The 16,711-nt window shown below is 35.7% G+C and overlaps 1 protein-coding gene across 3 annotated transcripts in view; it reads right to left on the minus strand.

Moving 5' to 3' along the window:
- Positions 1 to 1,202: 1,202 nt before the first annotated feature.
- ALDH5F1 (aldehyde dehydrogenase 5F1) overlaps positions 1,203 to 16,711 on the minus strand; it is a 267,432-nt gene continuing 251,923 nt past the window's right edge. For 2 of the 3 annotated variants that reach the window (XM_089789175.1, XM_089789187.1), the window contains exon 20: positions 1,203 to 1,683. In XM_089789175.1, coding sequence (XP_089645301.1) covers positions 1,648 to 1,683 — 36 coding nt within the window. In that variant the 3' untranslated portion in view covers positions 1,203 to 1,647. The remainder of the gene's footprint in view (positions 1,684 to 16,711) is intronic. The other variant, XR_016353198.1, reaches the window with a different exon arrangement.

Consider the following 16,711-nt stretch of genomic DNA (forward strand, 5'->3'; position numbering starts at 1 on the left):
GTTGACTCTTAAGTTTACTTTTAATCAATATATTAAAAAAAATTCAATATTAAAACATAATAGAGTACAATTAGTTTTAAGAAAATTATTTAATAATTTGAAATAACATTTGAATCAATTAAATTAATTATAATTGAAATAAATAAATTATATAATATATTTAATTAATAAATAAATGCATAAATATTTAAATTAGAAAAAAATAATTACTTATGATTGATTGAAGATAGAAGATAGGTAATGCAATAACCTCTTGCAAGTACAATAATAACCAAAAATGACAAACTGTCATTTAAATAAATAGACTCCCAAAATCTCACACAATATGAATCAAAATAAGTGCAAAGGATTAAAGTTTTCTTATACCTGGGAAGATTTCTTAGACATGATTAGAAGAGTGGAAATGACATCGAAGGGGCCAATGCTGATAGCTTATATATTGAAATTTAACATTACGAAGTTACATTAAACCATTGAATATTACATTTTAAAAGTACTTAGAAACAAGTCTGATTCAAAAGATCTTAAAAGTCGTCATCTTCACCAATTCTTCTTTTCTTCATACTGTAAAAACTGTAACATAGGTAACAAGCCTATACTTTCTAAAATAAAAAATCCTCATTTTGTGTTATATAATTTTTACTCCATAACATGATCTAAATTTAGATCATAATTTGGTAGACAACACACTAAACTATATAAATTTTTCAATATGTTATTGAGAGGCTCTATAGGTACTCCTGGCATAGGGATGGCTACAGAGAGAGAACACAGAGTAAGAAAAATATTTTTGCTTTAGACAGATTGAGAAAAGGCTAATGGGAATCAGGGCTCTCTAAATTTTTGATTTAGTGACTGCAAGCTGCCTCTTAAGATTAGAGAATGAAGATGATATTTTGATTTTTGTATTCTTTTTGGTTTATTATTTCATTTTATGGGGTTATGTTTCCCATATTCTCTTGCTGTTAAATATATTTTGCTGCTGTTTATCAGCCTTTCTGCAATTGAGCTCTTTGATAAGCCTCTGTTTGTTGCGTCTTTATAGCTGCTTGTGCTTTATTATTGTATCAATGTGTGTATAAAGTTTCGGGCCCTTTGAAGAAAGCCTTTAATTTTCTAACAAGAAAATATTTTAGGGTTAATAATTCCAGTAATGTAAAATGGAACTATAAACAAGAATGACATTACAATGAATGCAAATATTAGTGGAATCAGTTTTATTTACAAAAATTATTACTGGTATGGTAATTGCATTCTACCAGAAATTCTGATAAGGGAGAATCTCCTTTTCGAATTTTCAAGAACGATATTAAAATGAATGCAAATATTAGTGAAGTTGGATTTATTTATAAAAATGACTATTCTACTACAAATTCTGATACGGGAGAATCAACAGTTCTGACTTTTCATAGGTACTAAAAATACAACAAATTTGTATATTCTCATTGAAGATGAAGAGCCGTGCCATTAGCATATGGTGCTAAATCCAAGCTAAAGAAAATTTGGAAAAATGGATTAAGGATAAAAAATGGAAAGGCAATAAAGATTTTACAGAAAACTCATCGAACTTGAAGAAGAGATTAAACATACACGCTTTCTGTCCAGTGCAGGCTTTAAATCTATAAAATCATGAGCAAAAACCCGACACTATCGTTTCATGTTTCCCAAGCATACATATTTTACCTGCAAAAGAAAAATGGTAAGCATATGTATGTAAAGAAAATGATACCCCATGATAACTAGCCTTTATGTTGCATTTTCTGACCTCAATATTATTCATCAACGTTTCAGACAGTAGGTGTTAATGAACCAAGTTATATTTCCCTGAATTGGACATAGAGGTTTATAACTTTATTGCCAAAAGTACCAGAAATCTGGAGTTACAGAACACAGGAATAAATTCTGTTATAATTAAAAAGGCCAAATCTTGAGGTATCACACGCTCATCTTTAACCTTCAAAGTTTTGTATACAAAAAAATTTCTATGCAAAGAAAAAATCCATTCAATATAACTAACTTATATAGAGAAGGCCCTTGCCTCCTCAAAACATACTAAACCATGCATGGCTTCTTTATTTTTAAATTCTGCCTAAATTTTCTATCATAAGACTTGTCTTGTCTATTACTTTAAATAAAAACATGCCATGAGTATTAACTAAACTAGAATCATTTGTACCAATAATAGCATAGTGTGATGGTCACATTGTGGTATTGTGATTCTTCCCACCAAGGTTCAACCTCTAACTGCGATGTTCTTGCCGACTGTTCTTATCGAGAATGAGGTCCCCTCATATGTGGCCTTACTGGTTCATGACTCTAGTCAAAAGCATATACCCCTATTTTTAAATAAATAAAAAATTTATCCTTTATTGGCAAAGATTTCATCCATAATAACCTTATTCTTTTCTAAGAGGCTATTACCACTAATGGCTTTTACTATTTCTCTATGGATGTCAATGTTTGGTTAATTCTTATTTTTAATCTTGCTATAAGATGCATTGAGCTTAAATCAATTGTACTTGAGTTGATTGGTCTCCACCTTGGTAAATGATAAGGGCATTGATTTGTGTTAGGTCCCTCTGGCAAAGAATAATCCATGAAATCTCTTCATTAATCAAATTGTTTGTGTAATGTTTCAACTGTGATCTCGGCCTGAATGCTATCTCTATCTGAAGGTAATCTTGGTCTGAAGGCATACCACAAGGATATTAACTGTAAAGTGCCTTGACAATTTTTGAAGTTTTATCCCTATTTTTCTGCCTTAGGAATTTTGTCAAACACTTCCCTTGCAGCCTCAGTTTGCTGATGTTTGCTGTTTTGCTATGATTTTTGAATGCCAATGATATTGATGAATACAAATGATTGCAAAATAACTAATAGGAAATCAAAGTGATATGCAACTTCTTTTTATTATTTTCCAAATGCAAGTACATGAAATTCTGATGTAAAATGCACACCTACAACCAAGAGATATTTTCAGAAACACTTGGTATGCATCCTATGACTATGCAATGAGACGTTTTTACAAACAATTGGCATACAAACTGAACAACTGAATTAAGCTGATTTCCCTTCAATACTTCAATGTTCACAATGACTGAATACTTTGGTAACAAAAAGACTTATATTACTTGTCAAATGTATCCATCTACAATTGCCAAATGTAAATACCAAAAGAACCTAGAATAAGTAGCTGAGATGACATGCTTTTTAGCTTTGCTTTTTTCGGATCTGCTTTTTCGGCTTTGCTTTTTTAGACCTGCTTTTTCGCTTTGCTTTTCGGATCCGCTACAAAAACTGAAACCTTTCTCCTTGCCAATTGATGTCAAAAATTAGATGCACAGGCTGAACAAAAATCACTGAATATTATCTCCCAGTTAATCACAAATGAATTGGCTGAATACCAATTCCTCCACTCCCAACTAAGGTTGATATCTCACAACCGAAATTGGCACCTTAGAGTCTTCAAACCGTTAGGCAAGTATGCAAGCACTAAGGCTCTCAGCACAATAGATGAATATGCAACTCAAGATGTGTAAAATGACCCCCCAAAGGCTCATTATAAAGATTTCACAAGCAACTCCAAGAAGCTTCTAGAGGAATCCAACACTTTATTCTTTTAAGTGACTTTTTGATATTTTATTATGTTAGTCACTTTAATATTAAATCAATTAAATATAAAGTTACTTTTTAATATTTCATTGTTTAGTAACCTTATAAGTAATTAATTTAATATATCTTTTCCCCCTTATTTCTTCCTTTTTAGCCTCCGAGGAAAATAAAGGCTAAAATAAAATAAGTAGCTAGTGCCTGTCAAAAAAGGGACATTACAGTCCTCCCTTCCCGAAATTGCTTGTCCTCAAGCAATTGCAAACTCGGGTGCTGTAAAATCTGCTCATTCTCCCATGTGGCGTCCTTTGCAGACAGATCCTTCCATCTCACCAAGTACTCCTTAATCACTCTGTTCCGCAATTTCCTCTCTCTGACATCAATGATCTCTTCAGGCACCAAGACCAAATGTCCCTCCTCATCAAGTGGTGGAAGATCCGTGGAAGAGATAACTTGCTGACCTAATGCCTTCTTGAGGCATGAAACATGAAATACATTATGAATCTTGCTGCTTGCAAGCAGCTCTAACTCATATGCTACCTCCCCAATCCTCCTGGTAACCCTGTATGGATCGTAGAACCTTGGTCTTAATTTCTCTACTCCACTCTTTTTAAGAGAGGACTGTCTATAGGGCTGCAATCGTAGATATACCATATCACCAATCTCAAAGCTGCGCTCAACCCTGTGTTTATCTGCATAAGTCTTTTGCTGATTTTGTGCCATTACCAGATTATCCTTGAGTGCCTTCAATATATCTTGGCTTTCCTGAATCCAATCTTTTGCTTTAGATGCCCTACTCTCACCAAAAGCCATCTCCACGAATGAAGGTGCATCATACCCATACAAGGCTTTGAAAGAACTCATTCCAATGGACATATGGTGTGTGGTATTGTAACAATACTCTCCTAAATGCAACCACTTGATCCAAGCCCGTTGTTGTCCTGCCACATAATTACACAAGTACCCCTCAACCCACTTATTAACAATTTTTGTTTGCCCATCAGTTTGAGGGTGATAACTAGTACTGGGTGTCAACTCAGTACCTGTCAGTCTAAACAGCTCCTACCAAAAAGCACTCATAAACCTGCTATCCCTGTCGCTGACTATGTTCTTAGGTAGCCCATGCAATCTAAAGATCTCCCTGAAAAATAGCTCAGCCACTTGTGAACCCTTGTACTCTTTCGGAATAGCAAAGAAATGTGCGTATTTTGTGAGCCAGTCTACCACAACAAAGATGCTATCTCTCCCCTGTACCTTGGGTAGGCCTATGATGAAGTCCATCAAAATGCTCTCCCACTTCTACTCAGGAATGGGCAAAGGCTGAAGTAACCCAACTGGACGTGTATGCTCAGACTTATTCTGCTGGCAAGTCACGCACTCCTTCACATGCTTCAACACATCATCCTTGAGACCTTTCCATGAAAACCTCTCTCTAATTTGTCTATAAGTTTTGAAGTAGCCCTGATGGCCTGCTAGGGGTGTATCATGGCAAGATTGTAGTATTTTCTCCTTCAATTTTGATTCTGGTACCAGGTAGATCCTATCCTTGTAGTAAAACTGTAAATCACATCATTAACTATCCTGTACCTGTCATCCCGAATCAATCCATTCATCAACTCACAAGCAAATGTATTCTTGGAGTACTCCACCAATAAGATGGATTTCCAATCTGTCGAAATCTTAGAGAGTGAGCAAGCTGAAAGCCTCCTGGAGAGGGCATCTACAACAATGTTCTTCTTCCCCTTAACATACTCTATGTCGAAATCATATGCCTGTATCTTGCTAACCCACTTCTGCTATCTCTCGTTCAAGTCCTTCTGCTCTAAAAAGTATCTGAGACTGTTATGATCTGTCCTCACCACAAATTTCCCCCCAACTAGATACTGTTTGAACTTCGCCAAGGCATGCATAATGGCGAGCATCTCCTTATCATAGATGGAGTATAGTCTCTCAGCTCCCCTCAACTTACGGCTCTCAAAGGCGATAGGGTGTCGATTCTGCATCAATACTGCACCAATAACTTCCCTTGAAGCATCACACTCTAGAATGAAAGGCTGTGTGAAATCAGGAAGTGCCAACATTGGACAACTACTCATCACCTCCTTGAGCTTATCAAAAGCTCACTGCGCCTCTGTTGTCCAACAAAATGCACCCTTCTTGGTCAAATCTGTCAAAGGTGCCCCATACTGTGAGAACCCCTTAACAAAACGCCTGTAGTAACTGCACAGTCCGAAGAAGCCCCGTAGCTCTATAAGTGACCGTGGTGTGGGCCAATCTAGAATAGCCTATATTTTCTCTTGGTGCACTTGGGCACCCTCTGCACTGATCACGTGTCCCAAATAAAGAATCTCTCTAAGGTCGAACTCACATTTCGAAGCTTTAGCGTACAAGGACTGCTCCTCCATGATGGTAAGGATCTCATCAAGTTGCTGCAAGTGTTCTTCCCAAGTTTTACTGTATATGAGCAAATCATCACAGAATACCAAGAGGAACTTATGCAACTGTTTGTTGAAGATATGATTCATACAAGACTGGAATGTGGCAGGTGCGTTAGTTAATCCAAATGGCATCACCAAGAACTCATAGTGCCCATAGTGGCATCGGAAAGCAGTCTTGTGCACATCTTGTTCCCTCACTCTAATCTGATGGTAACCCGATCGAAGATCAATCTTTGAAAAATATACTACCCCATGTAAGTCATCCAATAACTCATCGATCCTGGGTATCGGATACCTGTTCTTGATTGTTTTCTTATTGAGGACTCGATAATCTATACACATTCTCACAGTCCCATCTTTCTTTTTCACCACGACCACTGAAGAAGCCAAAGGGTTGGAGCTAGGACGAATGTGTCCCATATCAAGCAATTCCTTGATTGCTTTCTCGATCTCATCCTTAAATTTCTTAAGATGGCGATAAGGGGTAGTAATCACTGGCTTGGCCCCTTCTTCCAACTCAATAGTATGCTCGAAGCCTCTGTCCGATGGCCTCCCCGAGGTAGTCTCACCAAAAACCTTGTCATGTTTTCCTAATAACTCCTTGATGTCCATGTGGATTGGCTGCCCTGAATCTGTAGATTCCTTAGGAGTGATCACACACTCTGCTGCCCAAACTATGTCATCATGCCTGAAAATACTCTCCATACGTCTAGCTGAAACAATCTTAGGTGCTTTAGATGCCATACCTCTAAGCACCACTCTACGCCCATCAGCATCTCTGAACTTGAGTTCCATGGTTTGGAAGTTCTATGAGTACTTCCCTAATGATTGCAACCATTGGACCCCAAGTATGGCATGGATATCACCCAAGTCAACCACATAGAAATCATCTATAACTGTGTGGTTACCCATTGTAATAGACAACTGTGGAATCCACTAGGTACAAGCTATCTTACGCCCATTAGCCACCATCACACTGAATCCCTCAAAATCCTCTAGAGGAATTTGTCGCTTGTTCACCAATGATGCATCAATGAAGTTATGAGTAGCTCCACTGTCAATCAATATTGCTATCTGATGACCTTGTAGGACCCCACGAACTTTGAAAGAGCTGAACTTAGGAGCACTGGAGATAGAAGCAATGATCTCATCATTATTTTTCCCATCTAAATCGTTATTGTCTTCCCTTTGAGGTTCCTCTTCCTCAGAACTGCTCTCATCATCTAATATCACCTCAATTAAGTGAGCCTTGCCTTTCCCTAGGCAACGGTGTCCACTAGTCCATTTCTCCTTGCAATGATAGCAAATCCCCTTATGCCTACACTCCTGTCTATAGGCTTCATCAAAATTCACCTTATTACTCTTCTTCTGGAATGGCGTCTTCTCTCTTTCCTTATGAGATGTGAAAGGCTTGGTAGGAGCCCTGATGCTAGATGTAGAATATTCCATGTCTCTAGTCTTCATAATAGCATCCTAGAGAGAATCTGGTTTGAAAGCCTTAACCCAACCACGAAGAGGCTCTGTCAATCCCTCAATGAAGAGCATAACCAACCGCTGTTTTGAAATATTCGTCACCATAACTGCCAACCGTTGGAACTCTGTGATGTAAGTATCCACTGAATTAGTTTGCCTAAGTTGTGCTAACTCCCTAAAGTGGAGTTCAGGATCCTTACGATCAAATGCTTTTGGGTGAATTCCAAATATGAAGAAATGTTGGCATGCCCCAAGGTGACAAGTCCATGGTACCACCATTCATGTGCTTCACCTTCCAAATGGAGTGTGGCATACTGGATAGCCTCTGTTTCCAACATAGGATTGATCTGCAAATATGTGTCAAGCTTCTGAACCCAAGCTTTAGCTGTACCTTTGTTACTTTCATCAAATGATGGTAAAGTTAGTTTTCCCACCTTACGCTGCAAGTCTTGATTTTGCACTCCCCATTGATTGTTTCTTGGTCTATTCCTCAATTTAAGACCACAAAAGTCTACTGGTGAGATGGCAGCCTTGAAATCATCACCTAGAGAGTTGTACTCTCTCAAATAATCACCATATCGCTCTTCTCTTACTTGCTGGTCCTGATTTGTAGCACCCTATTCTCTCAAAAATGTAGGCATAAGAGGCCTAGGAGTAGCTCTACTTGTTGTTCTAGCACTACTTTGAGCTATGTCATTGGTTTCTTGACCCCTATTGTGTCCATTCTGCCCATTAGTCCTATTATGGTTCCCATCATTTCCATTGTTTCTGTTATCTACCAGCTGTCCAAGGATAAGTGACAATTCTTCTCTTACTCTTGCCATTTCATCTCTCAACTCCTGTTGCCCTCTTGCAAGAGCATTAAGCATTTGCTAGGTACTGCTTTCTTCCATGAGTTCTAAAAGACTTAAGCCCTTTCTTGCCCTGTTATAGAATTTATCCAAAGGATTTATGAATGGAACATTTGGAAACTCTCCACTCATAACCCGTACAAGATGGTAGGAACTTTAGCTCTGATACCACTGTAAAGTGCCTTGACAATTTTTGAAGTTTTATCCCTATTTTTCTGCCTTAGGAATTTTGTCAAACACTTCCCTTGCAGCCTCAGTTTGCTGATGTTTGTTGTTTTGCTATGATTTTTGAATGGCAATGATATTGATGAATACAAATGATTGCAAAATAACTAATTGGAAATCAAAGTGATATGCAACTTCTTTTTATTATTTTCCAAATGCAAGTACATGAAATTCTGATGTAAAATGCACACCTACAACCAAAAGGTATTTTCACAAGCACTTGGTATGCATCCTATGACTATGCAATGAGACGTTTTTACAAACATTTGGCATACAAACTGAACAACTGAATTAAGTTGATTTCCCTTCAATACTTCAATGTTCACAATGATTGAATACTTTGGTAACAAAAAGACATATATTACTTGTCAAATGTATCCATCTACAATTGCCAAATGTAAATACCAAAAAAACCTAGAATAAGTAGCTAAGATGACATGCTTTTTGGCTTTGCTTTTTTCAGATTTTCTTTTTCGGATCTGCTTTTTCGCTTTGCTTTTTTGGATTGTTTTTTCGGATCTACTTTTTTGGATTGCTTTTTCGCTCTGCTTTTTCGGATCCGCTACGAAAACTGAAACCTTTCTCCTTCCCAACTGATGTCAAAAATTAGATTCACGGGCTGAACAAAAATCACTGAATATTATCTCCCAATTAATCACAAATGAATTGGCTGAATACCAATTCCTCCACTCCCAACTAAGGTTGATATCTCACAACCGAAATTGGCACCTTAGAGTCTTCAAACCCTCATGCAAGTATGCAAGCACTAAGGCTCTCAGCACAATAGATGAAACGCAACTCAAGATGTGTAAAATGACCCCCCAAAGGCTCCTTATAAATATTTCACAAGCAATTCCAAGAAGCTTCTAGAGGAATCGAACACTTTATTCTTTTAAGTGACTTTTTGATATTTTATTATGTTAGTCACTTTAATATTAAATCAATTAAATATAAAGTTACTTTTTAATATTTCGTTGTTTAGTAACCTTATAAGTAATTAATTTAATATATCTTTTCCCCCTTATTTCTTCCTTTTTAGCCTCTGGGAAAAATAAAGGCTAAAATAAAATAAGTAGCTGGTGCCTATCAAAAAGAGGACATTACATTAACTATACAGTTCGAATTGGATGCCAACTCTTGAGGTGTAGCGTATAGTGATCATGCAACGTCTCCAAAGATGACAATTAACTTGGAGATGTCAAATAGGTGTGCATTAAGATATTAACTAGTTGCCAAGTATAACAATCATACACCAACACAATCTAGAAGATCTGCACACAATAGATTCCAGAGATAGTCGCCAAACTTTTGTGCGGCACATACATAAATTTCCAAATGATAGCACTTGATTATATATTTTGAACAAGGTCTGAGCAATTACAAAGTAGTGGCCAAATGTCGTCGACTAGCAAATCTGGCACACATTGCGAGATATCTGAGTAATACCTCCAACGACAGAATAGGGTATCACTAAACCACCGAAACTGGAATAGGCAGAATAGGGAGGGTCTTCCATCTTTGAAACTACACACAACTTTCTTAGCCTTTAGCCTCTAAAAACACAAAGAGAAATCAAATCCATTCTATGATCATTACAATGCCCAACCATCACCTTATAAAGGCCTCCAAGAAGGATCTAAAAATTTACTAGTATAGGCCGACAATATAAATTTATTATTTATTTTATTTGGGCCCCATATTTACTGATTGATTAAAGGTCCTCAATTATTTAATTTCAATTCCTAGGACCAATTTATTAATTAATTATTATATTAAAATTGGGGATATCGCAATTTGTAAGAACCTTGTCCCTTAATCTTCTATATCTAACTGACTGGATTACAAGATTCCACGTCTGGCAAGTCAAGCTTCAATTAATTCTTATCGAACAAGATTAATGAAACACTGTGAATGGTACTACATTAGTGCCATCTGATGTTGATGGAATCTCAAAGTAGATAACAAAAGATCCTAGGGGAGCAACTTTGATTTGTCCTACACATTCAAATGCATAGCTCCACCATATTGATTTCTTAAAGACTCAAAAGTGTGGGATGATCTAGATGTTTTGTTTGGATCACAACCATCATGGGTAAAAATTACTTGGGGTACAAAAGTTGGAAGGCAAGAATATCATTCAATACATCACTAAGTTTTGTTCCTTGGCGAACCAACTAACAAGGATAAAAGTTGTGGTAGATGTTAATTCCATAACTCTGATATATCTTACTAGTCTGATTACAAATTGTACAGATTTGTTCTTGCATAAAATCCCTTGGTAAGTTAGTCCATAAGTAGTTGTCTTCTCCTTAATAGGTATCGGCATCTCCTTTTGGCAACATACTTAAGGATGAACTAATCATCTTGTTTAGTTTAATATATTAACATATGTCTCCTTGTAAAGTCTCTGATTTGAAAGAGAGCAATTAAGGCCGACTTTGGGAGGGACATGTTCTTTGTAAGGACATAACCCTTGGTTTCTATATTTAGTAGGGTGTGAATGTGGATAAAGGACACACAAGAAATACTAAGTATGCTCCTTTAGCACTCATTGCCTCTTACGAAGTATAGCAGATATAAATACATCATACAGATTTATACATCAGTCAAAGGATACTGCACATATCGGTTGGTGTTGATAAAGACCATCTTCAACAGGGATACAAAGGCTTCATATCAGATTTGGTTGTTCAGAATTTGTAGAAACTTTACATGGTATCAGAGCTCTGGTAGTCGAACCTAGGCTTTGCAAATTAACGATTAGATTTAAAAATATCTAACAACTCCTTCTACCTTCAATGGCTAGCACAATCAAACTTGAGGATAGGTTTGATGGAGAAAAAAAATTTGTTGCTTGGAAATTCAAAATTATGATGGTTCTTGAAGACAATGATGTAATACAATTTGTTGATAAAGAATCCAAGCAACTTGATATTGATCCTCATAAAACTATCTAGATCAAAGGAAATAGGAAAGCCATGCAAATCATATTAGATGGGGTCAAAAATGAAATAGTACCTATGCTAATGAAACATCAAACAACATTTAATATGATGAATGCATTATTAAATGCATATGAGGTTAACAATGCAACTAGAACCCTTGCACTAAAAAGACAGCTAAATCATATATAGATAAAGAAGGGAGAGTCTATGAATTCATACTTCCTAAGGGTGGCTAGTCTAAGCGATGAACTTGCAAGTATAGGGACCATAATTGAAGACAAAAAGTTAACACAAATGGCTATAGATGGGTTTTACCTGATTCATGGGAAACATTCTCACAAGTAGTAAGTACTAGAGACAATCTTCCAAACTTCAATAGACTTAAAGGAGATTGCCTTCAAGAAGAATTTAGGAAACTTAAGAAAGGAGGAAAATCGAAAACTGAACATGAAGAACTTCATGTTCTCAACACAAATTCCTATAAAGGTAAGAAGAAGGGTAGTCAAAGAAATGACAAACCTAAAAACGATTTGTCCAAAATAAAATGCTTCAATTGTGAAATTTGGACACTATAGATCTAATTGCCCTGAGAATACAAAGCAGCAAGTAAACTGTACAAATGTTACCAGGAAAGAAGAAAACTATGATCTTGAGAATCATGTATTGTATTCTACACTATCAAATGAACTATCAAGCAAAGCATGGGTAATTGATAGTGGATCATCTTGACACATTACAGGATACAAAGAAATACTAGATTCAATATCAAAAGAAGTTGATGGCGAAGTTACCATTGGTAATAATTCCTCTCATTCAGTCAAAGGAATTGGGAATTGGGAATTGTACCTTGAAACTAAAGACAGGTATTTCTCTACATCTCAAAAGAGTACTTTATGTACCAGGAATAAAGAGGAATCTAATCTCTATTACAACACTTGAAGATGATGGACATAATATTGCATTAATGGACGGTAAAGTAATGACCTAGTCTAAGAGCTCTTCATTTAAGAAATCAAAGTTGATCGATCAAAGAAAGGGATTCTTGTATGAATTAAATACAGAACCTAATCAACCTATTCAAGCCTTAATTCATGAAGCTGCTGATATAAACTAAATATGGCACATAAGGTTAAGACATCTAAATTTCAAAACATTATCAACTATGGAGAAGATGGTTATTGGTTTACCTAAGTTGAATAAAGATCATTCGAGCATATGCAAAGGATGCGCTCTACGTAAGAACACCAAAAGTCCATTTCATGATAGCACTAGAAAAACTGACAATGTTTTGGAATTAGTCCACTCAAATTTATGTGGACCTATGTCTGTTCCTTCTCTCGGAGGATTTTGGTACTATATACATTTTATAGAGGACTTCTCTAGGAAAACTTGGATTTACTTCTTAAAATGTAAAGAATCAGAAGAAATCCTTAAAAGACTTACAGAATTCAAAACCTTAATTGAAAACTTATCAAGATACAAAATTAAAACTCTTAGAACTGATAATGGAGGGGAATATACTTCAGATTTGTTTAAAGAGTTTTGTAAAGAAGCAAGAATTAAGAGGGACTCTACTGTTCCTTATAATCCACAGCAAAACAGGGTAGCAAAAAGGAAAAATAGAACAATTATAGAAGCAGCAAGCGCTATGATATTTGATCAAAATTTAGAATATTATCTTTGGGTAGAAGCCTCTTGTACTGCTGTCTATATTCAAAACAAAAGTCCTCACTCACACCTTAGAGATAAAACTCTTTAAGAAGTCTTTACTAACGTTAAACCTAATATAAGCCATCTTAGGATATTTGGGTGCTTAATGTATATACATGTTCCAAAAGAAAAGAGAACTAAGTTAGAACCCTCTGGGAGGAAAGGTATTTTTGTCGGGTATAGTGAAACATCTAAAGCATATAGAATTTTCATACCTGGTTAGAAAAACATTGAACTTAGTAGGGATGTAATATTTGAAGAAGATTAAGCATTCAAAAGAGCCCTAAGTTCTGAAAATCCCAAACATTTACCTAGTTCTGAAGAAAATCATGAATATGAGTTTTAGAGGAAGAACATTGAAGAAATTGAGGATGAAATTCAAAATCTTAATCTTGCGAAAGCTCAAAATCTTAAGAAAAGACTACTTTGGGCTATTAAGACTGTAGAGGAAGAACAAGACTTCGCTGCACCATCTGGAACCTTCAAAGAAAGCAAAAAACCCAAAAGATTTTCTAGTTATGTAGCAAACATGAGTGATTTATCTAAATCAAAACCAACCAATGTTTCAGATGCTATTAAACATACAGCTTGGAAGGCTACTATGACAGAAGAATACTAATCCATTATTAAGAATGATGTTTGAGAAATTATTCCAAAGCCTTAAGGAAAATCAGTTGTTTCTTCTAAGTGAATATTTAAAATCAAGCATGCTACTGACGGTAGCATTGAAAAATATAAAGCCAGATTCGTAGCCAGAGGTTTCTCTCAGAATGAGAGAATTGATTATGAAGAAACCTTTGCTCCAGTTGCCAAATACACCTCTGTAAGAGTAGTCCTAGCTATTGTAGCATCGAAGGGATGGAAAGTACATCAGATGGATGTAAAAACAACATTTCTAAATGGAAAGATTACAGAAGAGGTATATTTGAAGCAACCTGAAAGATTTGAAACTCATAATCCTAAAGTTTTTGTTTGCAGGCTCAAGAAAGCTCTCTATGGGCTCAAATAGGCTCCAAGGGCATGGTATGAAAGAATTGATAAGTAACTCTCCAGTTTAGGATTTTCCAAAAATGAAACTGATCCAAATCTCTACTAATAATTTTGATTCTATATGTTGATGATTTACTAATAACAGGTGATGATCATCTTATAGATCAATGCAAGAAAGCTCTAATCAGACAATTTGAAATGAAAGATTTAGGACTCCTTCATTACTTCTTAGGACTGTAAGTATGGCAGAATTTTGATAGCATCATACTTAATCAAGGAAAGTATACACTAGACATCTTGAAGAGATTTGGAATGTGGAACTACAGATCTATGTCTTCTTCTATGGAGACTAATCTACACAAACTTAAGGAAGTAGCAGCAAAATCACCCTCCATAAATTCTACTCTTTACAGATAGATGATTGGGTCCCTTATATACTTGGTAAATACAAGACCTGATATTTTCTATGATGTTAATGGCTTAAGTCAATTATGTGTGGGCCAAAGGAGATTCACCTAGTTGCAATCAAACACATTATGAGATACTAACAAGGCACCTTAACCTTGGGCTCAAGTATGAGAAGTTGACTTGGACTTACATGGGTACACAGACTCAGATTGGGCTGGAAGTGTTATTAATAGGAAAACCACTTCAAGATGTTGTTTCAGTTTAGGCTCAGTGATGATATCTTGGATATGCAAAAAGCAAGCATCAGTAGCACAGAGTTCCACAGAAGTTGAATACATTGCTGCAGCAATGGCCTCTTGGGAGGCAGTTTGGCTTAAACAGTTACTTAAAAGATTATGTGATCAACTCATGAATCCTACTATTAATCATTGTGATAATTAGAGTTCCATCAAGCTTTCTGTGAATCCAGTTTTCCATGACAGGTACAAGCATATTGAAACTCCTTACCATTATGTAAGAGATATGGTAGATAGGAATACTATAAAATTAGAATACATTTGCACTGCAGATCAGACAACACATATTCTTACCAAACCTCTCTCTTGAGTGAAGATAGATCACTTTAGGAAAAGACTTGGTATAGTTGAATTATAATACATTTGTATTCTTTAATTATTAATGAAATACTTTTGAGTTACAATTATTATTGTCAGGCTATTGACTGTTATGGGCTCCACCATTTGTATTCATTATTTAAGAGGTCACGATCTTTGAGATAATGAACACTTGTATAAAAGACATTATGAGAGATGATGATCTCTTAGATAATGTGCTGAATAGTAGAGAACTACTGTCAAATCTGGATGAGTTCAGGATCACATTGTGATATAGACATTTCTATGCCTATGAGTCACACCTTGGATAAAAGAAGAAAATTTAATCATTCTCCGAATTTTATCCTATGAACTAACAGATCTTAACTCAGGATCATATTGTGATATAGGCCTACCAGTATCTATGAGTCACAACTTGGATAAAGGAAGAATTTAATCTACCAGTATCTATGAGTCACAACTTGGATAAAGGAAGAATTTAATCATTCTCTGGATTTTATCCTGTATGTTGCATTCCATGCAATACTGTTATCGCTAGCATAAGTGATAAGTCATATCACAGGTATAGTAATATGACATCATATCATGTGTTCAATGATACCACATGCTTAGCAGATTTAGATAGATATAGAGTATCAATGTATGCTCATTCATCTTAATTGATGTTGCTAGATATGTTATGTCTCAATATGATTATCAAGTTCAGAGGGAGTGTTATTTCGTAACTCTTATATATCATACTGGTTTGATTACAAATTGTACAGATTTGTTCTTGCATAAAATCCCTTGGTAAGTTAGTCCTTAAGTAATTGTCTTCTCCTTAATAGGTATTAGTGTCTCCTTTGGGTAACATAGTTAAGGATGAACTAATCATCTTGGTTAGTTTAATATATTAACATGTCTCCTTGTAAAGTTGCCAATTTTAAAGAGAGCAATTAAGGCTGACTTTGGAAGGGACATGACCCTTGGTTACTATATTTAATAGGGTGTGAATGTGGATAAAGGACACACAAGAAATACTAAGTCTGCTCCTTTAGCATTTGTTGCCTCTTACGAAGTATAGCAGATATAAATACATCGTACTGATTTATACATCAATCAAAGGATACTGCATATATTGGTTGGTGTTAATAAAGACCATCTTCAGCAAGTATACAAAGGCTTCATATCAGACTTGGTTGTTCAGAATTTGTAGAAACTTTACAGTAGATGGTGATCCAAAATCTATTTTTCTGAATGGCGTGTCTTCTACTATGGTAATATTGTGTACACATCAGACAAAGTAGGTGTTCCTCTAGAAGTTACAATATCTATTCTGTTTGATGAAGGAGCCAAGAAAAATGATTCAACTACAAAAAAATTCTAATGCTTTTCAAAAACAAGGGTAATCATTCTTCTAAATACAATTATTCTACTTCAAAGGGAAGTTCGTTTTTGTTGTTAGAGAA

This window comes from Cupressus sempervirens, chromosome 1 (genome assembly GCF_028749045.1).
Source record: "Cupressus sempervirens isolate cs-2001-9-10 chromosome 1, ASM2874904v1, whole genome shotgun sequence".
Lineage (NCBI taxonomy): Eukaryota > Viridiplantae > Streptophyta > Pinopsida > Cupressales > Cupressaceae > Cupressus > Cupressus sempervirens.